This window comes from Prinia subflava, chromosome Z (assembly GCF_021018805.1).
Source record: "Prinia subflava isolate CZ2003 ecotype Zambia chromosome Z, Cam_Psub_1.2, whole genome shotgun sequence".
Lineage (NCBI taxonomy): Eukaryota > Metazoa > Chordata > Aves > Passeriformes > Cisticolidae > Prinia > Prinia subflava.
In genome coordinates, this window is record NC_086283.1 from 35,181,056 (window position 1) to 35,205,637 (window position 24,582).

Below are 24,582 nucleotides of genomic sequence, written 5' to 3' on the forward strand. Positions count from 1 at the left end.
ATCCCCTAAAAATTGCTCCCAAATATGTAACTCAAAATTTGAACACACAACCACAATAACACTGCAGAAGCTGTAGCCCCTGACAATTGCAGGTCTGGCAGTACCTGACAGTCAGTGGTTGCTTCATTTTAATTAAGAAAGCAACTAAGTTAAAGGCAAGCATTAAAACCATCCTTGTACATTTTCTTTTTTTTTTTTTTTTCTTTTCAGTGCATGGAAAAAACAGTGGGTTTTTTCCCCCTGCTTAGAAAAGAAAACAGAGAACAATCTGTAAAATAATAGCTTTTCACTAAATATCTAAATGAGAATATTGAGTGCTGATCTACCTATTCCAGAAGAAGACTTTTACATCTGAAAATTGAAGTACACAGAGGAGCAAGACATATCATCAAAACTATGGAAAATTTGAATGGATTTTCACCTTGGAAAAGCCAGGGGTAAAGAGGCTGGCCTGCTCAATAATTCCTTAAGCCCTTCTTTGTTGGAGAGGTGGGGATCAGAAAGTGTTATTCATTATTTCCCCCCTACACAAAATCATAGAATCGCTTAGTTGGGAAAAGATCAATCAAGTCAATCAACAAACCTAACACTGAAAAGTCCACCACTAAACCCTGTCTCTAAGTGCCACATCTGCATCTTTTAAGTAGTTCTGTGGTTGATTACTCAACGCATCCCTGAGGAGCCTGTTCCAACTTCGAGAACATTTATCATTAGTAAATGTTTCCCAACATCTGATCCTTAATTCATGGATGTTCAATTGTAGACATCCCAGGCATAGTCCTCCATATATTCAGTCTTATGCACCAGAGAAAATATGGGCTGGTGATTCAAAAAATCAAGTCTCTTTGTGGCTAACAAACAGCTATGATCACTCAAATATATATACAACTGCCCATTTTTCAAAATCTACATTTTAAAGAAGAAAACATCTTGGGACTGAAAAAAATCAACCTTGTAATTCTTGGCAAGGAATTAAGAAGTACTTCTAGGAAGTACTTCTCGGACCATGAGATGTTATTTCTTGAATATATCAATTCATATAACAAATGGTAGAAATGTGTTGAGGCAAGTAGAATTTTATATTTGTCATCTACAGTAATCTTCTTATGTACACAAAAAATCATTTATGGAGGATTAGACTTAAAAACTGGATTTCCTACGAAAACTTGAAAACCATAATTTAAATTAAATTAATGAATTTAATTAATTGATTTAATTGCTACAGAATGTTCTTTCATGGTAGCTAACACATAACCAACACAGGTCTAAGTCATGGCTTGCCTTCTGTAAGGACCTAAAGAATGCACCTAGCTGTCCCAAAACCCTGTCCTGATAAGACAAGACACCACGACAGAATCTGAGACAAGCACAGGTGGCACAGCAGGAGAGAGCTAATTCTAATTCCAGGCCTAATGGAGGCCTAAAGGTTTGGTTAGCATCTGGACAAAAACTCCCACTACAAGAAACGAAGCAAGTGTTTATCCGCATGCCAACTCAAGGCACGGGAATGGATTTCCCGTATTGGAGCAGCACCTCCTGTGATATCCAGGACTTAGACTGTATAAAAGTGGTACTTCCAGAAGAACAACCCTGGGAGCTCTGAAGGCCAGGGTGAAGCAGAACCAATGTGACACTGCAGGAAACTACATGGTGGTATCTTTTGTTTAACCTCTCTCTCTAATTCTCTTTCTCTCCTCCTTCTCATACCTCATATTTACTGTTTAAAAAGTCTCTACTATTGACTTCACATATGGCGTCTTTTACACCTTAAGCTAAGCAGAGACATCTCTTATGATCAGATCTTAACTCTGCAGCTATTCCTAAGAAACAATAGCTACAATAATGACATTATTTTTTTTAACCTCGTGATTTACACTGGGATTTTGTATTTCTGTCTAGAGCTAGGAAAACAGACACCACACATCTTTGGGACTTAAATCTTTGGAGAAAAGATTATTCTAGCCTACAGTGAAATATCCCTAACCACCACTGATTGCCTACACAGGCTTGAAAAATATGTATCCAGAAGTATCACTGAAACTACTTGGAAAACCTCACAGCAAAACCAAGAGGAATTTTAGATAACATCTCTTCTCTGGAAAAACAAATGTGATCTGATGCACTGTGTAGTTGAATGCTTCACTATTTTAAGGATAATGCCCCTCCAAAATCAAAGGAGATTACAGAAGACTGAGTCCAATCATCAAACTATTCCTTATTTAAAGCTTGACAAATGCAAATCATGAAAAATTAGTTATCAAAATTAAGTTGAAAGACAGGGTGAGAAAGAACAGGTAATAGTACCTTCCAGTGTTGTCCATAAACAAGAATGTGCTTCTTGGCAATATCTAGCTGGTTCCAGGCCAATGCCAAATCTAGCTGATCTGAAGCGGACATTTTGGTACCTAGGAGGCAGGTAAGGGATCTATCAGTTTTCACACATTTATGTTACTCCCTTACACAGAAAAGATAAGTCAGTGAAATTGTATGCCAGATGAGGGCAGGTCGTATTTATCAATACCTTTCAAGAGTGCCGTCAGAATTGCCAAATCAATGTCCTGCTCATCTTCTGACTCTGCATCAAATACGGTGATCTGTTAGAATTGCAGAAGTATACTATTTGAGGTGAGGCAGAGAAGCCTGTAGATATTTCTTCTTTGTATGGGCTGTGGTAGATTAAATCATACACATTTCAACACAAACAGTGATAAGGCTCCAGACACAATTTTCCTTCGTTTCAGACAGAAAGAGCACCATTTTTGTTTTTAATGCAGTGGCACCTCAGGAAAACCGGAATAAACCTACTGCATGAGTCTACATGAGTCTGTTTCTTTTTGATTAATCTTTAAACCTGTAAAATGTAAAAATGCAACATGCTGATGTTCACACAGTTTTCAAAAACAGAAAACAGACATTCAAATAAAGTGAAACAAAAAAACCTAAAAATGTATTGGGTAGTTTCCACTTTAATGGTTAAAGTACAATTATCATTACTTGCCTATGTACTGGGAACTCTATCATATTTGAAAAGTCGTGACAGACAAGCAAAGTAACTGGAAAAGGGGAAACATGACAACCATTTCTAAAAAGGCTAAAAAGAAAGACCTGGGAAATTACAGGCAAATCAGTTTCAGCACAATCATGGAACAGATCCTTCTGGAAACTACGCTAAGGTACATGGAAAATAAGAAGGTGATTTGTGACAGTCAATATGGTTTGCTCAAGTGCATGGCCAGCAGCTGGAGAGATGGAGGGGATTTCCAGTAACTAATGGTGTTTCAGAGACAAGTTCTAGCACAATTCTACTGTAAGTAGAAGAATTTGAGGAAACCTTTCTAAATTATAAGTAAGACTCTACTAGAGAAGAAAAATACAGGAATTACTTGATCTTTCTTGTAAAAACAAAGGTCTTCTACTCAAATCAGAAAGGTTCTCATTTCATAAACAATGGCTGAAACTGAAACTTGACAAGTTAACTAAACAAGCTCTGTAGAGCTATTCAATGTAGAAATTGCCACAGACACATCTGTGTTATCTTTATATTAGATATAAGACCTATGCACATGCCAGCCCTTCAGAGAAAAAGCAAAAAAAAACGTAACAGGAAATGAAGACTTCCTAAACTCAGCACATGAACCCTACTCACAGACTCTCTGTGTTTCATGCATTCCATCAAAACATGAAATAGATGACTGGACTGTTTTTGTTCCATTTTAAATATGTTCTGAATCATGATTAAGATCTCCTCCTTCACCTGAGGGCACAGATCCCTGGAAAACAGACATATAATCAATGACAATTATATTTTAGATACTTCCTACCCACCTAAATGACACTTCAGAAAAGATGAAATGTAGGAGAAATGTCTGGTTTCTTTTTCTACTACTCTGTTGACTTAATCCTTCTTTCAACACAAGGTAAGGTTATCCCAAAATATAAATTATTAATCACACATGCATTTGTTCTGACAAATTTACTATTTATACTGTATCTGACATATTTACTATTAAAAATATAACATATGAGTAAATTAAGAATTTTTGAAGGATTTTTTGTGAACATAGAGCTAAAAATCACTGGAAGGGATTTTTCTTTTTTTCAATAGAGAAAGAAAAATAGACATTAAATGAAATTCCTTACTATTTTTTCATTAGGTTTCATATCTTTCCCAATTTTTTCTCTTTTTTTTTCTTTTTGTTTACCTTTCAGTTCATATTTTCCTTTTTCTTTAATGAAAGGATTGTTTTTAAACATCATAAATATAGGAGGAAAAGCAAGTAAAGAGAAAAGTTCTCAAACAACACACTAGAAGAACATACAACATAATCAAAAGCATATTCAGAAAAGACAATAAGCAAACAATTAGGATATAAAATTTATTAAACAGTTCATTTTCTTAAATAGGAGTGAACACAGGGCACCTCTTCAGAATCCGATTTTTTATCTAAAAAGCTGTTTGACTTTGAAATACTTTCATATATAACATTAATTGGCTATACAAACATATATTTTTATGTCCAGTTTGGATGCAAAATTTTCACCACGGTAGGTTAAATAGAGTCTGCAACTGAGAATGGACTGGTGGTGACATAGACACCTTGACAAGGATGACAAATCTAGGCTACCACTGAGTAACCCAAAGGCAAAGATGAGGAAACTTAGTCTTCTTTCTACTGCAGCCTGAGGTTCCTACAGCAATGAACCCCAGCTTAAGTCTCAAAAGTTTTGTACAATCCAAATCCAGACCCACATACAGAATATTAATAGCTGGAGACATGGCTGAGCTGAAACAACACAGCAGATACTCTGGGGGTCATCCATGAGTGTCTCTCACCAAACCTGAAAAATTCACAACTCAGAGTAGCTACATGCAGTTTTTCCCTCTTCATCAAAACAACAGAAAATCTGGCAGAATAATTATTTCAGCGCTAGTTTGAGGCAGTGAAGAAAGAAGCTCCATTCCCCCATCACAGAAGTTAGAGCTGGCAAAAGACCAGAGCTACATCATAACTAGGAGCATTAGAAATTATCCCAGCAGTTTTGAGACAGGGGTTTGCAGGTGCCTGCCGGCATGACAGACCGAAGAGGAGGAGCACTATGCCACTACTCACCCTGTGTCACCCGTGTGTTTGTGGGCAAATGCCATGATATCTGCAGCTCTGCCAGTGCCCTCATAGACCACCACTGGCACGGCTGGGCTGGCCCTCACGTACTCCCAGACCATCAGGATCACACTGGGGCCTCCTTCCAACACCAGCCCGACTGTGGGTACACCTTGGCCCATTCCTGTTTCAAAACACACCTAACCAGTTAGAAACAGATCTCAGCCACACACACAAGAGTCAAAATATCTGGGAAATAAAAACTTATACATGGTTCAATGGAGAGGAAATCATGCTTTCACCATCTGTAATTTGACTTACATCTTTTAGGACTTTCAGAAAACTTCTTCAGCCAGATCAAAAAGACCGTGAAAGACTACTGAAAAAACTGTAAGCATCAGAAAGAAAACCCACTGTTCTAAACATCCCTCTTTCCTTTATAATAGTTGTCACATGCAAGGGCATTTGAAACATGTCCAATATCCACACTTTTACCAACACATAGAAAAGTAGTAAGGTATTTCTTCAGAGACTCTTTCAAGGTTTACAGCAGCAGGACAGGCTTTTTTTAAAAAAACAGAAATTAATTTCAAGTATAATGCAATAGAAGTGAAAGCCTGACTTGCAAAAGCTCATAGGAAGAAAATGTTAGAGTCTGAGTAAGAAGCTCTGTACATGAACATGTTAAAAATTGTGTTGGTTTCTAAGTTTGTCAATAATATGATGTGAGCAGGTAAAGGAACCAACATCAACAGCGTAATAGTAATGTCTTTCTAACACACCTCAAGATTTGAATGACTAGGTAAGAGTGAACTTCCACGAATAATTTGGACAATTAAGTGCATAAAAGGAAATAATTATCTATGTAATAAATATTTATTTAATTATTTTTTACTATAACTCATTTACTCTATAAACAAACAGTGGAAGCCTTGCCATCTGTCAAACACTGGCTAAAGGTTTTACTTTTGCAACCACTTTTTGCTGCTGTACTTGAGGAGGTCACAATTCTCTTGCAATATATTCATATTCTCACATATATTCTCACATATTCTCTTGCAATAGAGAAGAGTGATGAGGGCAGAAGTAACTAACATGGTAAAAATATTTGAGTTCCACTGAATGTAACAATCTTTCCATTCCACAAAGTGCTGGGGAAGTATCTAGTGGTAAAATAGTGACCACATGAAACTGTGAAGTGAGCAAATGCTCAGTATCTACTAAATAATCTGAGACATTTAGATGTCTCTACAAACGAGATACTCATAAGTGAGTTCATCCAAATGCATAAAGCTTTATAAAAATGCTGACTTTTTCATTTTCATGAGTTTTAGAGCTCAAGACACAAGCAATTAATAACATTTGACCTCAGGGAAAGCTATGGCAAATCAACAATATTTGATGTACAAATGTACAGTATGTAACACAAAATGTCAAGTACCTCTCCATCTTCTAGGATAGGGGTTTTTTGTCATAAAGCTGAACACAGCAATACTCACTTGTGTGTATTTTTTGAAGTGATATGTACTTCTCCAAATTCCTCCTGAGCACCATTTCATTCCCATACTTGCCCACTGTCCCATCATCTGCCATTAGAAAATGAGAATGCATGCTGTTGAGCGTACTCAGCTTGCTGAGTGGGTTACCAAGAGTTTGGTACAGGCAAACTACCTGAGAAAAACAAAATACAAATGTCCTCAAAGAAACCAACAAAATACCACCATTTATGTTCCCTCACTTGTAAGTATTTCTTCATCACAGTGTGGCTGTTCAAAATTCTCCATCATGATTTTTGAGCTATTCAGACATTTGATTCTCAGCATTTGATTCTTAACAGCAACAAATCCATAATCAATACCTCAGAAAACACTTCTCAGTAGGTTTGCAATCCTTAGAGTCACTGCCTGACATTCTTTGCAACAGTTGGAACACCATGGCATCATTTCCATGGGTGGTATTCCCATTACAAATACGTGAGCCAACGTTTATCAGGAATTATATCACCTTACTACTTCAGTGCTTTTAGATACTTGAGTAGATTATGCCCTTATATAAAGAGATAGTTTGTGAATATAAAATAGACTGTGAATAAAATAATACACATATTAATAGCTTATTTGTGTACACTCCTAACCTGACTGGTCATTCTGAATCTTAATATAGAAAAACATCATTTACAACCACAAGAGTTGCCTATATAATTACAAAATTTAAAAAAGGAATTGCAATTTCCTGTAAGAAGAGAAGTATTTTAAATCTATTTATTTATACAAAAAAAGCAAAATACAATAACTCAAAATACCACAAAATTCTGTTTCTGAGTAAAATCTAAGCCTCTATTATAATGAAAAAATATACAACTAGTGAAGTTAATCTAGAAGAAAATGAAGTATGCAAGAAAACTCTAACATCCCATGAACATGAAGGTTTTTATTATTAAAGTGCATCCACTCACATCTTTTCCAATGAGATCCCTCTGATTCTCAATGACACCCCATGGAGGAATCCCAATAGCACAGATCTTTCTCAGGTGTGGTGAGGCACGGCCTTTCAGTGCATCCCCCACATGCCTGGACACTCCTAAATAGATAATCAGATTATCATTTTTCTTTATGTTCAGAGACCCACTACAGGGCACCTAGAAAGGTTTTACGCCACCTAATTTGTACAATAGTTATGTTTCAATCAAAACAAAAACATCATACCCAACTTGTATATTTGATGTACACTTCACAGCTCAGATGTAATGTACCACTGCTTCAAACTCAGCACATATTTCTAATTAATAATACTCTCACATGCTGCTAATGGTGCTTTTCACATCCATAAAACTTCATTAGTTATATAAATGCCCAGGACAGTTCTCCTGTGAGATCATCAGATTGAATAACAGTTAAAGAAGCAAAAATTTCAGTTCCACAGTTTACTGACCCCTCTGAGTTTTTGAGAATACTCTAAAAGGATTTTCAGGTACTAACAGGTTAATTAATAGATTATCCTGATTCAAAATGTTATCAATTATAAAACACGTTAAACTGAGCTTTGAAAATTGTTTCAAAAAAACTAATTTTAGTCCACAGCACCTTTATTTTAATGAAGCTTTATTTTAATAAAGATTTATTTTAATGAAGCAGATAAATTTACTTCAAGTAAGTTCTGGCTAAATGCAGTGTTTCTTATTACACACAGAATTGTCTGTTTTTCAATTAAAATATTCATAATGCCTGTCAACAGTAAATTAACATGATCCCACTCTGAATTTAGCACTGCTCCTTATATAAAAACGGCTTCATTTTGTATTAACATATCACAAATTTTCAAACAATTTCACTCTACTTCACCTAAATGTACATGCAGGGAAAAAATAGCAAAAGAAAAAATGAAACAAAGAAAAGTGATTACACTACCGCTGTTGATGCCTTCTGTAATGATCCATGCTCCTGTAGACTCAGCTGCCTTCACCAGGCCTTTGCTGAAAACCTGCTTGACCTTTGAGGGAAGCTTGAAATTTCGAATGCCTCCATGAACAGAGATCACTAACTTCGGCAATTCCATCTGCCACTCTTTAACCATCAGGTGCAACAGCTGATCCAAATTGCTATCATAAGAAAGTCTGATATACTAGAAAGGAAAAAAAATCTTTTAAATACTTCAGGAGAAGAAACTGCAAGACATCACAAAGTTCTAAGCATTAATGTCCTGCAGATCTTCTGAAAGATAAGAGCTGTCATACCACCCTAATATGATAGCACAAAAATGCATGTGAGCAATATAGACAATGTATCCCTAATCACAGTGAAGTTCAACATAAAAATATACACACATTTTAATCTGTTTTACTTTTAGATCCCCCAACTCTCTTAAGACAATCAATCTGATATGCACCCAATCCAATTTTTACCTTCCTTTGCTTTTTTTTTCTTATGCTGAAATTACAAAAATAAGTCAGATATATAAACACAGCACCTATTACCTTGGCATGGTAAGTGTGGTCTCCATCTTGAAAATTGATTGTACCAAATGCATCTGTTGGACTCATCTTTGTGTGGTTTTGCACTGACCATTCTCCACCATTGCTCTGTGAACCAGCCTGATAAACAGGCCGGCTGCATTCTAGTCCTGGGTGTTCTCCAATCAGCCGTCCACAGCAACACCTCATATTAAAAATATAGACATTATTTTATATCAAATCCACCTGCATACAACTTTAGGACCTACATGTGGATAGCACAATTAACTTTCTGCAAAGAAAAATATTGCAGGTGTCTCACATGGAATGCAGTAAAAATTAACTGTGTCGAAAAAAATTGCAACAATAGCAAAATAACATTGAATTATATCTTATTTATGTTTAGTTGGATATAGAATTTGTTCTCTACCTGAGGAACACTAATAACAGTTAGGGGGGTTGGATTAGATAGTCTTCAAAGTTCTCCTCCAATCCAAACCATGCTGTGATTCTGTGGGGTTCTGTAACAGTTTGAGAGGTCCATACAGAAATTCATTTTCTTTGCAATGCAAAGATAAACCAAAACTTGGTTTTACTGGTCTTATATGTTCCAATTCAGACGAATGTTGCAGGACATTGAGGTTTGCTATTAGTATTACCACCAATTATTCTAAGTACTAAAGAAAGATTTAGGAGTTATCCTCAACAATCAGGAGGAGAATTTCAGGGTGACCTTTATATTAAGCCTTGGAAGCCAGGAAAGTGCATATACAAAATATGTGGATTGAATTGCAGTATTGAGGGAGATTGTCATGGTTTGGGTATGGTACTTCTCAGTTTAATGCTCCCACTGAGACTCTCCAAATCACATATTGGTCACTCCTTCACCCCCTTCTCTTCCCTTCTCCCTGCAGTGCACTGGAGAGAAGAATTGGAGGCACAAAATGTGAAGATCACAGAATGAGATAAGAACAATTTACTAAAAATGCCAATGAGGTAGGAGAACAAACAGTAGCAGCAACAAAACTAATAACAGACAGCACAGGACAGCACTGTTTCACACAGAAACCCCTCAACAATAGACAATACCAAACCACTCCCTTGGTCACTCTACGCCAGCCCAGAAGGGACATTTTCAGCACATGATATGACTCTCAGGAATAGTCCTATCAGGGCCAGGAGTTGGACTCAATGCTCACTGTGAATCCCTTCCAACTCAGCATATTCTGTGATTCTCCCTGGAAGAAATTTCCTTTCCCTCATCCCCAGCAGTGATGTGAGGTGGTACAGAATAATCCCTACATCTTAGCCATGTCCCTTCTTGGCTACTGCAAAGAACAACTGTCTGCCTGGAACGAGGACATTTTTCACCCTTATTCTACATCATCTACCTCATGACAAAATCATACACCTTCCAATTAAACACACACACACAAGTTAAGTATCATAGTCAATATCTGTCCCTCCAAGATCTCTGTAGAGTTTATTGAGTCCATGGATGTGGGTTCTGTCTGTCCTAGAGGTCTCCCAGGGCAGGAGAACTGCTGAGCTGTCAGGTGGTTGCAAGCTGCATCCTGAGCTCATGGCTGGTGTATCTGGAGCAGTCCAGACTCACTGTCCATGGCAGTTATGGCACACAGTGCCACTGTCATTCAGCAATCAAAAATACACACACAGTTTCACATTACAGACTGTTCTCACTCAAAAGTCAAATCCCCTTCCAGGTTCACATGGTGTTTCACAGTCCCTCTACATTGCCCACCAAGCATACGCAGGTCATTGAACAAAATCATTCCAATGGATGGGTTTGCCTTTGCTTGAGACAAGACTAATCCAAGCTGACTTCCCAAATATGCATCCTCATATGCACCAGGGGACTTTATCCATTTCTGCCTTTCTACATTACATGAACGTTTTCACTGGGCAGGACAAGTTCAGTTGGCAGAGTCTCTGGTATAAGCCAACCAGATGACCTACCTAAATGCAGATCCCAATGTTTGAAGGTCTTACCATTCATTGATTTCAGTGTGGTTTTAACAGTCCACTGTATCATTCCATTTTCCCAGAGGCTGGTGCATGACAGGGAACATGATACCCATTCAGTACTGTGCTCTCTGGACCAGGGGTCCGTGGAATCGATCAACCAGGCTCCTCCACACTTGTATATGAACCATCCTTCCCCATACCACAGAGGCTTTACCCACTTGGCGTGCTTGATCAGAGTGTATGTTTCACAGTTACAGACCAATTGGGAAATAGTGTCCATGGTTAAGAATGTCCATGGTTAGGTCCACTCCTCTATCACTCCTCTGTCTTCTGTATTGTTGCATCTCTGATGGCCTGAAGTGTCATGGGCACAATGAGCCAACAATAATTCACCCTTATGCTGCCAGTCCAGGTCCACCTGAGACACTTTAATCTTGGCAGCCCAATCTACCTCTTCATTGTTGTGATGTTCTTCAGCAGCCCAGCTCCTCTGTGTGTGTGCATTGACAGGATGTGCTTTTACAGCCAGCTTCTCTACATGGGCAGTGATGTCTTTCCACAGTTCAGCAGCCTGGATGAGTTTACCTCTGCACTACCTATTTATCTTTTTCCACCGCTCAAGCCACCCCTGCAGAGCATTTGGTACCATTCATGAGTCAATACAGAAGTAGAGCACTGGCCATTTCTCTCATAGAGAGATTCTCTTTCATCTCACAGTGATATCTAAAGTTAGCTGGATGGCTTTCAGCTCTGCAACCTGACTTGATGCACCTTGTCCCTCCATAGCTTCTGTGATTTTCCATGTAGGACTCCATGCAGCAGCTTCCCATTCTTGATTCCTGCTCCAATACAGCAGGAAGCATCAGTGAAGAGAGTGTACCACTTTTCATTTTCTCGTAGCTGATTCTATGGTGGGACCTCCTCAGGATGTGATACCTCCACTTTGTCCTTTTCTGAGAAAAATCCAAATTTTTTTTCTTTGGGCCAGATCTTGATTCCCAGGTAATTAGGGTTTCCTGTTCAATCTCTCTGTGTCATCAGTACACTCCATTTACTCCATAGAGCATCAGTGGCATGATGTGTGGCAGAGACTTTCCCTTCGAATATCCAACCCAACACCGGCAGGGTGTCAGGGTGCCAGGAGAAGCTGTGCTTTGGGGCCAGTCACCTCTGAAGCAGCTCAAACCCCTTCAACAAACTGCCAGGATCTCTTTTTTAGTTGGGACATAGCAGGCCTCAGATCCTTTGTATCTTTGTCCTGCTTTTGTCCATGCTGGGACAGGGCATGGCTAGAGTCCAGATGTTACTCTTTAACACCTCACAGAGGCAAAGTGTGTCTCTCACTTATGGAGTGAAAGGATTATTTCTGGCAGAATAAGTGTAGTGGAGGGAGGTTTCAAGCCAGAGACATGTTCAGGTGTTACCAGTCCCAATAGGGACAGAGTGGTGAGATTGGCCCTGCTTGGGTCACAAGCTCCACAGTGAGCATTTTTGCATGATCACTTTCTTTTTTTTTTTTTTTTGTACTTTTTTTTTTTTTTTGTACTTTTTTTAAATTAACATTTTTGCTGTTACCGTTTGCTTTTTTTCTTATCAAATTTCTGTTTCCAGTAAATTGTTCTCATCTTAAACCATGATCTTTTGCCTTTTGTGTCTCCAATCCTCAGCTTCACTCCACTGCAGTGGAAAGGGGAAGAGGAAGATGGAGTGAAAGAGAGAGGCATGTGGTTTTGGAGATTCTTTGTGAGAGCACTGAAGTGGTGAATACCATTCCTCATACAAGAATATCCTTGACTCCAGAGCTGCAGGGGTCATCCTTGAGCCTCCCCAGGTACATTTTGCCAGAGACTCCAGAAAGGGTCATTCTCCCTATCTGCAGTGTACAGCACATTTTCCACATCTTGTCCTGCTGTGACTGGCCCAAGGGCTACAGCATAATCAGCCTCTGGTCTGATTTGTTCAAAAGTTTGTTGTTCAGGACTCCACTTAAAATCATTCCTCTTCCAGGTCATTTGATCGAGAGGACTTTGAATCTGACTGTAATCCTACACACAGCTTCTTCAAAAACCCACAACACCTAGGGAAACCAGTGTTTCTTTCTTGCTGGTTGGCTGGGATCACAGCTACTAATGTGTTGACCTGTTGACCACATCCATTGGAATCTGATGACATCCATCCTGTCATTTTACTCCTAAAAATTGAATTTCCTGGGCAGATCCCTTGACATTACTTTGATTTATGGCAAAAGCAGTCTTCAGGAGAATTTTCCATCCCACTTCCACATGTCATCTCCATGGTCACACAACAAAAACACAGGTTACCTCATCATGTGTACCTTCTCTCTCGAAGGGGGCCACTTGCTCCTAACAGCAGACTCTGGTCCTTACTGGTGGGGTATGAGATATTTCCTCTCTAATTTATTTGGATTTGTCTGCAGCCTTGGGCAGTCTTTTCACAGACAAGGTGCAAGTCAGTAGGGAAACAAAAAAATTGTATTCATATTGCTGGTATCCAGTAGTTACCTAGAGCACTGTTTGTTCTCCTCCTTTCATGGACATCAGTGCCAATGAGTTGGTGCACGATGAACATGTGATCCATACAAACTTCTGCCACATGGATCGTGCACACTGGACCTCCTCTGGATCTACAGGGAACTGCACATTATTTGAATCCCTAGAGATTGGCTCCAGCACAGCCAGTTCTCTCAGGTACTGGGTACCTTCCTCCATGGTGTCACACCTGCCTGGGTGCACTACTAGACCATCCTTGAGACACTACCCTTCTTTCACACTTGACAGGAGTCACCTCCAAAGGCTGAGAGCTTCTGTCCTCTTCCCAATGCCCTTGTCAATACCCATATCCTGGGACAGGGATCCCAGCTGCTTGGCCTCATTACCATCTAGCTTCATATCAGGGGCCACAATACCTGACCATCAGAGCAGCCAGGTCGCTTGACTGGCAGCTGAAATCTTTTCACATATCTCAGTTCACCCAGGGATAGGGATTAGGGGATCTGGCCCTCTCTTTTCTTCCTGTCATGAGGGCCCTACTTCCTCTTCAAATCTTACTAAGTGAATTGATTTGGTCTTGGATTTCTTCATTGGTAGGAGCAACTGCTACTGGCACTGGCTGTTTCTCTGGTTCAGCTGAGTTGAGTGGCCACAATGCCTCTTGCTTTGCTTTGCTTGTGCTTCCCCTGAGGGCACTTTCTAGTATTGAGTATGCTCCTTCGACAAGGAGCAGAGCCCAGCACATAACATCACACCTCTCTGGAACTGCCACAGCATTTTTCCATGATATATTTTATCATATTAACACAGTCCTGTAGTTGTTCAGGGTTGAACTTCCAAATCACTGCAGAAGTCTTACAAATACTGGCCCATGTCCTTCCACATTACGTGCTACTCATGACTGTCCACCCTTGGGGCAGAACTCTGAATAAGCCCTCAGAAATCTCTTTCTTGACTCTAACCATGATGCGGACCATATGGGGGGACCTAGCTGGTTTCCTCAACATCCAAAAGAAATTCAGAATTCTCCAAAGCTGTTGTAAGAGGCCTGAAGGAGAAAAAGGGGATGAGAAGCTGGAGAAAATCAGCCTCCCCTGTTCTCCCCATGAATTTGATACAACTATTAATGGACTCCCAAAGGTAATACCCAAGATAAGGTTAGGAGGGCAGCACTGAATACACATCACAGTGACCTTCATTACACTTGATGCTATGATGCCATAAGCTGATACCACACAATACAGCAATAAAGCAGCCTTGATGCTTAGAAAAAGAGCATTGCAAGGAGCACAATTGGTAGCACCCACAGTACTGGGTACCACAGCCACATAAACAGCCCTAGTAAACATTGTGACAGTGGCTCCACACCTACTGCAACAAAAACTGACATCAAATTTGTTTCCAGCCAGCTCTGGCCTGATCAGTTGTTATCTCAGCTCTTCCTGCTGAACAATAAGTGACAAATAAGGCAGTCATGTTTTAGGAATGCTATTCCATGGTTTAGGAAGGACGTTGAGACACTTAAGCACGTCCAGAGGAAGTAACAAGGCTGGTGAGGGGGTGGGAACACAAGCTCTGTGAGGAACGGCTGAGGGAGCTGGGGTTGTTTAGCCTGGAGAAAAGGAGACTCAGAGGTGACCTTATCACTCTCTACAACTTCCTGAAAGGTGGATGTAGTCAGGTGGGAGTCGGTCTCCCTCTCCAGACAACAACTGATGGAAGGAGAGGACACAGTCTCAAGCTGCACCAAGGGAAATATAGGCAGGATATTAGGAAAAAGTTTTTATGGAAAGAGTGATAAAGTACTGGAATCATCTGCCTTGGGAGGTGGTGGAGTCACCATCCCTGGATGTAGTCACAGAAAGACTGGTTGTGGCACTCAGTGTCATGGTTGAGTTGTTGGAGCATGGGTTGGACTCCATGATCTTAGAAGTCTCTTCCAACCTACTGATTCCATGATTCTGTGACTCCTCAATTTAATGCTCCTACTGAAACATGTCAAACCATGCACCATTTGTCACTCCTCCTCCTCCCCCTGTCCTTTCCTCTGTCGGGGCTGGAGAGGAGAACTGCAGGCACAAAAGCCAAAGATCGTGGGTTAAGATGAGAACAGTTTGCTGGAAACAGCAACAAGATGAGGAAACCAACAGTAGCAACCAACTGATGACAAGGGGCACAAGAAATGAATCATTCACAGGGAGAGCCCCTGACAAGGTGTGACAAGACCACACCACCTCCACCCAGAGGGGACCCCTCCTCCCCAGAAGAGATTCCCTTCCCCCCAAGCCTTGGCAATGACCTGATGCAGTGGAGAAAAACCTCGGGGTCCTAGCCAGGCCCCTGGTTGGCTCCTGCAAATAATTATACCCTGTCCTAGCCAGAAACAGGAAAGATAAGAAAGATACCAGAAACTCAGTCAGCATTAAAGATTTACATCTGGAATAATAACCCAGGTTCCAAATTTAATCATTGCTCTCACACAGGCTTCAACAGGCTTCAATGACTTCTACAGGATTAACTTCAGTGTAATTTATAGTGACAGCTGACAGTCCAGTTCTCCTTTGGACATTTCAGAAGTTAATATACCCGAGGAAATGAAGATAAATTCTTCACTTTTCCTCTTTTAAGAAAACAAACATCCTTCAAAAACCCAAACACAACCATTGCCTCAGGCCTCAGCTGTACAATTTGTCCATTTAGGGGCGGGTTGGATGTAAACATCTGCAAGACTCTGGAGATGTGCATTCTGAAAGAGAGAGTTTTCAGTGGAGATGAGAGAGACTAACTGGTCACAGAGAAACAGATTTTTAAAACCAACCAACCAACCATCCAACCAAAACCAAAGCCCAAAACAACCCGAAGGAAATGCAAGGAGCGAGCTGCTTCAGTAAGGTACTTCTTGATACCCAGAAGCCATGAAATGAGGTCTGCACTCCATTTTTCAACACAGACAAACTACATTTGGTTGATTCAATGCTCTGCAAAAGCAAATTGGAGAAGGAAGCCTCCTATACTCTGGGAGGCTAGGCTCAATGTGGACTGGCACTAGCAGGCTGAGATGATGTTTGTGGCAGAATAGCACAGGCACACTTGTTTCACACATGTCAGACTGCGCCCAAGGTGCTGAGAAAGGTGCTGATGCCCTCGTATAGCCAGATTCCAAGATTCCAAGGCTATGAAGATCCCAGTGTCCCTAATAACTGGAGAAAGGCAAATGTCATGCATCAAAACAGGCAAAAGCCACCCGGAGGAACAACAGGCCAGCCATCTGTCCATAAGTCTGAGGTAAAATCAAGGAGTGAGACCTCCTGGAACCCACATGGCACATGAAGATACCGTGACAGGAAGCAGTAAGCAAGGATCAATGGTGAGTCATGCCTGACCAACCTCACTGCCTTCTAGAACGTAATTGTGGGGATGAGGGTAGACCACCCACCTTTGCTCTAGCCAGGCTTCTGTAGTGGGCTGTGACATTTTGGTGTGGGAGGGAAGACAGGCTGGCAGGTGAGGACCCAGCTGGGTGGTGGGCTGGTATCAAGAAGGGTTCCTCATGGTCTGTACAGGGACATTTTCTTGTCCAGCCTGTCCACCTGCAACCTGGAAAAGGGAATGGAGGGAATGTGCAGCCCTAGGGGTGGGGCAGCTCTGGGACATGGTCCTGGGAGTTGGTGGGCTAAGCCGGGGTCATCCATGTGCCTGGACAGCAATGAGGGCCAGAGGTGCCTGGGGTGGTATGAGTGGGACATGGCCCGAGGGATGGGGGACAGCAGTGTCCATCCCCTGGTACTTTTCAGCCCCTGTCTGGGTACACCTCTGGCTTCAGTCCACAACACAGAAGGGACATCAGCAAAGTGGAGAACCTTCAGGGGCAGAGTGACTGTTCTGGTGACAGATGGCAGGGCTGGAGCCCTTGATCTCTGGGAAGAGGCTTTTGGATGGGCTGGTTCTGCTGGGACAAGAGATGGCTTCAGGGGCTCCAACAACACACCCAGCACTGATGGAGTACACAGAAGGTGTAGATAGGCTCTTCAGTGATGCATGGCAGGAGGGTGAGAGGCAGCAGTGCAGCTGAAGCATGGGAGCCTGAAGCTGGAAATAAGAAGAAACCTTTTTCTTTCTGGAAACCACCCAGCAGTGCAGTAAGGAACTGGGGAGGGTAAGTTATCTCCATCCTTGGGGGTTTCACACAACTGAGTGAAGCATCCTCGTCTGACACCCCCGGCAGAGCATACTAGAGATCATTTCCCTACAGCCTGGATTACTGTGTGATCCTATGGATATATGGACATGGATACAAAGCATCTTTGCAATGACTTTGCCTTTTTTGCCTCAAAAATCTCACCAAGCTACCAGAGAAGGCGGGGACATCATCAGTAACATAAAAGCAGGCTACTAGAAAAGCCACACTTTGAGCAACAAGGGAAAACCCAAAGGACGGACACTGAAATAAAAGGAGCTGCAGGAGTCAGACTACAATATCCAGTGTCCTAACAGGCAGCAATTTAGAAGCTGTGTCTAAAACTTTTGCCTTAAAGGTGAAATATATAGAGAAGTTGCAAGAACATCTCAGATATATAAGGATTCAGGAAATGGACACCTCACTTCTGAATACTCATATAGTGAGTCCAGTCTAACTGCTGTCTGGGATGTTTTTGTGAGTACTGTCCAGAAGAGTAGATAGAGACCCCTTTCAGTTCACCAGGGGAGCATGGACAAAGGTGCTGGTCAGTTACTCAAATTTGATTAGCAACTTCTAAATGGAGTGATTAGAATTAACAAATTAATTGCATAACCCATTCACAAACTGTTTCCATTCACAAACTGCCTGTAAGCCTTGGAAGTTCTCTACACAAGAAATTATTAAGATATTTTATTTGCCTACAATATTATATCAAATTATAATAGGCATCAAGTATATACACATGACTCTTTGACTGTTGTGGAAAACTGCAGAACTCAGGAGGCCCAAAACCTGTTTCATTGTTGATCTAATAAATACAGCATAACCAGTCATAACAGTCATATGGAAATTATTTCTCCTATTTAGGAACAGAAAAATTCTCCTAGAACAAAGCTCTCTGTTCACCATGAGATACTTAAGAAGAAAAGAACAGTTAACATTTGGAAAATATACTTGCAGGATAAGGGCTGACAGAAATGTAAATTAGACACCCACACACAATTCTGAAATCATAGACCAACAACCTAGATTCATATTAATCTAAACAGCATGCAAATGCTCAGCAAAAACTGAAAGAAACAACTACAAGGTCAAAGACACACAAAGATACAGAATGTCTTGACAGAGAAAGGTGAAAGAAAAAAACAAATCCATCCAATAGAGTGCACATTTCCTGTTTCTCTTCCTACCTCGCCTAGTGCTGTATTCACATTTATGCAGCTAAACTGTGTTTGACTAGGAGGCTGATTTGGTGAAAGCTACACTTGGTTTGGTTTTCCACTTCTGTGGGTTAATTTTTGTCGTACTGGTCTTCCCAGACCAACTAACAACATGGTCATTCTGAGGGGAGAGTGAGAGAGAACTACAGAACTTCTGTAGTCTTGACTGAGATGAAATTAAGCTATTATATTTTGAGGGACAATGTAACTTATGTAACTTTAGCTGTGATACCCAGCTGAGTATCTGTAGGTTAGCAGGAAGCATTAAAATATCCTCTGCATTTCTGCTCTTGGAAGACATGCAAAAATCTTTGAGTATCTATTCTTCTGCTCTAAGGCAAGATATACCTGAAGCCATTCTCTTAGAAGGAGATCACACTTTCTGAACAGAAACACAAATCAGTTGCCTTACAATGCCAGCACCATTCTGCATATCAGCTCTTTACAGTAATTTGATTTTGGGAGCAACTTATTTATTCTTTGTAAAATATGACTCTTGTAAATCTTAGAAATAAAATGAGATATGAAGAATAATGAAAGACAGATAACCATGTTAACACAGATTGTGGGACTGCTTGACATCAGTTTGCTACTCACCAGTTATTGCCTCAACCTTTAACACAAAACAAATGAAAGTTGAACTTTTTGTTCCAATAACTGATAATGTATTATCATAAATATACAGTACCAAGATGTGTATGGTAATACCATCTGAATGACAAATAGTGGATTGAAAACAACTAATTAATACAGGTCACAAAATACAATTTCCCTGAAAAAATCCACATTTTAAAAGCACCAAAGTCATGAAATTTTTGTTGTTTACCTTCCCAAAAGCAGAGACTCAGAATCCTCACTGCAGAGAAGATGAAAAATCTTCAAAAAACCTGTTATCATGGATGCATCTTTTGTCCTTTTTCTTCTCCCTTCATTTTCTTTTTCTTTCCCTAATTATCACTGCTCTCTATCACTATAGACTCACTCTTCTTTGTATAATCTGGGACATATCTGGAACTGATTCTCATTTAAAGACACATTTCTGCCCTTCATTCCTCAGGAGGAGATTAAAACAAAATCTTGCACACAAGGTAATTGGGTACAATTTTCTATTCCAAATAAATCAAAGGTTTTATTCTACTAATATTATATGCTAAGCATTCTCCAGCACATCCCTAGAAATGCTGCTCTGAACGCAAAACAATAAGGATATTTCTCTTGTCATTTCTTCCTTGACTAGGGAGTGCATATGTATTTATGCACTCTTACCTGATTAAATTATGGCACACCTGGCATCCTGCAGGACATCTGTGATAAAAAGGTGGATAATTAATATATGCTTGTGTAAAACAAGACAGCTTAAATCCTATTTTTACAGTATAAATTCAACAGTAAAAGAATTTTCATCAATAAAAAAACAGGTTGTCATCTCCACCACTAACTCCTGGAAAATATACTGGATAACTTGAGTGATTTGTTTGGAAGTTCATAACTAAGACTGTATGTCAGATCTGCATTTCATAGATGACTTATCTATCTTAGCTATGCTACACTTTCCGTGTGTTCAAAACCATATGATCAAAATTACAAGTTCACATTCTGAGAACATGAACTCTTCAAATTTGTCTAGGCCACACCAACAACTAGCTACATAATGCAGAATGACAGGTTATGTTTGCTTCCTCAGGTCCTAAAGTGCAGGTTGAGAATTTGATCTCTTCCTTACTCCTTTCATACTCTACACCAGTATGATCAGAAATTCCTGTATCAGATGATGTGATCAGCAGCAGTAATCATTCTGAGGAAGGGAAAGAATGGTGCACCACTAACTCAGTCTCTTAACTGGATACCATACCTGTTTTGGCTACCAGACTGACAGCAAAAAATCTAAGAAACATAGTAAGGTTAATTGCTGCCAATTTTTAATGCAAATAAACAGTTTCATTTAAAACAAACTGGTGATGGGATACATGAAAACCCATTGACCAGCAATCATTGACTGAGACAGTAAAAAACACCATCCGAACCAAACACAATGCCCATAAAAAATTATTCTGATTCTTTCTAAATGTAACAGAAAAAAAAATTACCTGTGTGGATCTTTTGAGCTGGAAATAATGTGTGCACATTCTCTTTTACTGAAGACTTCTTCGATCCAGGATTTAGGGGGCTAAAAAGACATTTCAAATATAAATTCCTGAACTTTGGAACATGATGTCAAAAAATCCACTGTAGTGACAATATGGTTGTATATAGACAACTCAGAATTATCCTCATCATTTTAAGTGTAATACTACAAGCTGAAACTACAGCTCTGAACAGTCATAGCCCTTCACCTCCAAGCTTTACAGAACTCCCCAAGAAGATCAATATTTAAATTTATTGCCATTGTGAAAATTATTTAGATGTTCTGTCAAACACATGTACAATAGAGAAAGTGGAAAGGATGAATCAAATTTGCTTTAAGAATTGCATTCTCCTTCTGCCAGAAGATTAGCAAACTGCAATCATACTAAAGCTGAGTCAAAAAGGCAACATTTTCATTTTACCTGAGAGTGATGGTCGAATCCTTCTCTTATTATTCTTCACTGAGTCAAGGACAGATGCATTCTGGTTATATTTTGCTAAACTAGGTTTAGGGAGAAATGCAAAAGCAGGGACCAAGACCTAGCACTCAGGGTGCAGGACAGATGGGCTTTCTCACTGCCTCCTGGTATGCTGTGTCAGTGATGCCTGTTACATCTTAGAAAACTGAACAGCCACTATGGCACACAGATTTATTTTTTTTTTTCAAAGAATCTCACTGGAAATCTTTGAACATTTCTCTTCAGATCTGTCAGGATCAAATTCCCAGAAAGGAACAGTAACTGCTGGATGCTGAACTTTGAAATCTCTGGGACTTAATTAAGTAATTCTTTTTAATTTAAATAAGTAAAATCTTCACTTAGTATGTAAATTGACAGCAGAACCCTAACATTCATTTCTTAATCTAAGGCTTCACTTTGTTTTTTAGACTTACTGTATCATCTGGAAAAGGGGTTTGAAACTTCACACTTTTTTACAGTCATCCATGACTTCAGGGCTGGGCAAGTAAAAATGAAAAAAGGAGACTTCTGAACTGCAGACTTTTCTAGTCTAGCTAGAAAATCTAAATAGAATCTAATCTAACCTAACTAGATTCCTAGTTTTGTAAAAGACTTCTGTAGTATGTAAATCTCCGTTCACAAAACTCTGATTTATATTCCAAAACAGTCATAATTTAATTAAATTTCAACAACAAATTAAAATGTTTCCTGTCACTACAGTGAGGTACATATACCTCAGCCATCATCTATATGTATCCTTTTCACCACCAAATCCTAAAGGAGACAAAATCACAACTACATATTCCTTCTGACTGGTAAATTTCTGCTCTGATATACCAAATTTATATTGCAGCTTTCCTCCTGATTTTCCTCTAAGGAAGTCCTGAGACCTTTGTTTGGGAGTTTTGGCTTCTCTTTTCTCACTAGTCTGAGGATTAGGTTTGCTGCTTATAATTCCCTGCCACAGAAGAGGCTTTGGAGATTTCTAGACTGATTTAGCCAATGGAGTGGCATGAGTTTGGCTCTGAAATTTAAGGCACATGAGCAGTTTTTAGAAAATTGCTTTTAATCACTTTTCCAATATTTTTAATGTCTGAGATCCTTGCATAATATGGTATTAAAGGGACATTGTCGGGTCAAAATGTTCAAAAATTAAGGTTTCCAGAAGTAAAGAAAGAGATCAGAGTGTAAAATATAAACATATGCACCACCCATTTCTTTCAAATTCTTTCCATTGAGCACTGAGAGCAGAAAAAACCCCTAAAAACACAGCCTAGCACAGAGATCCTTCAAAATGCAGGAGTGCCACCAGCAAGGAGAGTGACTGTGCCACTGTCTCGCTGGGTGGCTGGGCAGGGACAGAGAGCTGGGCTCACCAGCCTTCAGGGGCAGGACAACATGGCCCTGTGAGCCCCTGCTGTGCTGCCTCCCTCACTGACTTCACCATCCAGCAAAAACCCATCAACGCTGCAATTTTTGCTTCTGCTTTCTTCTGCCTCAGACCATACATCCCTCCACCACCATCCCTGCAAAGGCTTGCCAAAGTCAAAACCTGTAGAGACATTGTGACAAATAAACATTGCTAAGCAGGGGGTTAATGTACACTCTTCCTGCTCCAAAATTAGCTTTACCAAACCAAGAGCTGCAAGAAACATTCAGCTCCTTCTGGACCAGACAATAAGCACTGTCCACTGGTCAAGTACTAAATTCAGGAAAACTAGGTTACGTTGTCAATGCGAAACATCAACGTTTTAGCATCCCTAGCTGTGCTTATGACTGCTTTAGGATGAAAGGCACAGACACACATATTTTCTAATTAAACACCATGCTGCTCTGGACACTGTTCAATTCCCTGCAAAAGAAAAATAAAAGGCACACATCCCTGCGGCAGAATAATTTCATCCATTATTGAAACACAATCAAATTTTGGACAAAACAACAGCAATCACTTTTAATGATATATTGCAGCTCCAGACAGCTGCAGGTAATTAGAAATCACACAATGACTAGCCAGTTTACATAACAGGTTAGTTCATTTAGGCAAAGTACAGTTGTGCTGGAAACTAGGCAGAACAATCAAGTTGTAAGTAGCTTACTGAAACTGCAACAAATTTGTACTGATAACAGAGAAACACAGTGTCTTAGCCAAAACAGTACTTCACGAGCTGAAAAGTTCTGTGAAGCACCATACCTCAGCTCTGCATACCCTCTGTTTGTGTACTGAAACCAGTACACAATGTCACTTTCAAAGAATTGGGGTTTTCTAAAAGATCCTAACTACTAGGGCCAGTACTTCTGCCTGGTTGAACAAGTTTTGTCAAAATTTTAGCAAAAAAACAAACCAGAACAGTTATGCATCACATACAACTTTTATACAACCTTTTCTTACACTCAAAACTATTAGATGAAAGCAAACAAAAGCAATAGATGATCATAGGCCTATTAGAATTGCCTCAGTACTCAAGCATACAGTACATGCAAAGAACCTTAATGATGATGTCAATAATCAGAAATACCGGAAAGATCCAAACTGACTTTTAGTGCCTGTGAAGGAGGGACGTACTATTTTCAGGTGTCTGTGAGAAATCAGCATGGTGCAGTCTGTGACCCACCTTTACTCAAATACATCAGAAGAGGAAAATGACTTCCCCTTATTACAGGTAGTACAAGAGTCCACTGCAAGCAGAGTGTCCTAAAATATCTTAAACTCTTTCAAAATTAACTTCACATATAGCAAGTCACTTGCCGTAACATTAGATACCTGAAATGCAGCCAGAGGTCCTGTAAGCTAGTATGCAAGACTATTTCACAAGAGCTCAGGGCTTAAGCACACTGGTATCTCTTGAACCCTTCCTTACCCCTGGAAACTCTACATGGCTTCATTACCAACCGGTTAAATTACTGCCGGCATTAAAGAGATTTCCAAATTAACACGCTGTCTCACATAAGCTTTTCAGAGGAGGAACTTTGTGGTTCAGCACCCACTCCATGCATGCTTATGGTATGAAGTAACATAACAATTGATTGCTAAACAAAGAACACCACTCTAGATC

The 24,582-nt window shown here is 39.9% G+C and overlaps 1 protein-coding gene across 1 annotated transcript in view; it reads right to left on the reverse strand.

The window, feature by feature from the left end:
• TRPM6 (transient receptor potential cation channel subfamily M member 6) overlaps window positions 1-23,093 on the reverse strand; it is an 80,453-nt gene extending 57,360 nt beyond the window's left edge. Inside the window, exons 1-11 of the mRNA XM_063423402.1 lie at window positions 22,965-23,093; window positions 21,035-21,114; window positions 20,214-20,252; window positions 9,076-9,256; window positions 8,510-8,723; window positions 7,558-7,682; window positions 6,602-6,773; window positions 5,112-5,286; window positions 3,647-3,770; window positions 2,522-2,594; window positions 2,305-2,405 (exon numbers count right to left, since the gene is read on the reverse strand). Coding sequence (XP_063279472.1) covers window positions 2,305-2,405; window positions 2,522-2,594; window positions 3,647-3,770; window positions 5,112-5,286; window positions 6,602-6,773; window positions 7,558-7,682; window positions 8,510-8,723; window positions 9,076-9,256; window positions 20,214-20,252; window positions 21,035-21,114; window positions 22,965-23,093 — 1,413 coding nt within the window. The remainder of the gene's footprint in view (window positions 1-2,304; window positions 2,406-2,521; window positions 2,595-3,646; window positions 3,771-5,111; window positions 5,287-6,601; window positions 6,774-7,557; window positions 7,683-8,509; window positions 8,724-9,075; window positions 9,257-20,213; window positions 20,253-21,034; window positions 21,115-22,964) is intronic.
• Window positions 23,094-24,582: the final 1,489 nt, after the last annotated feature.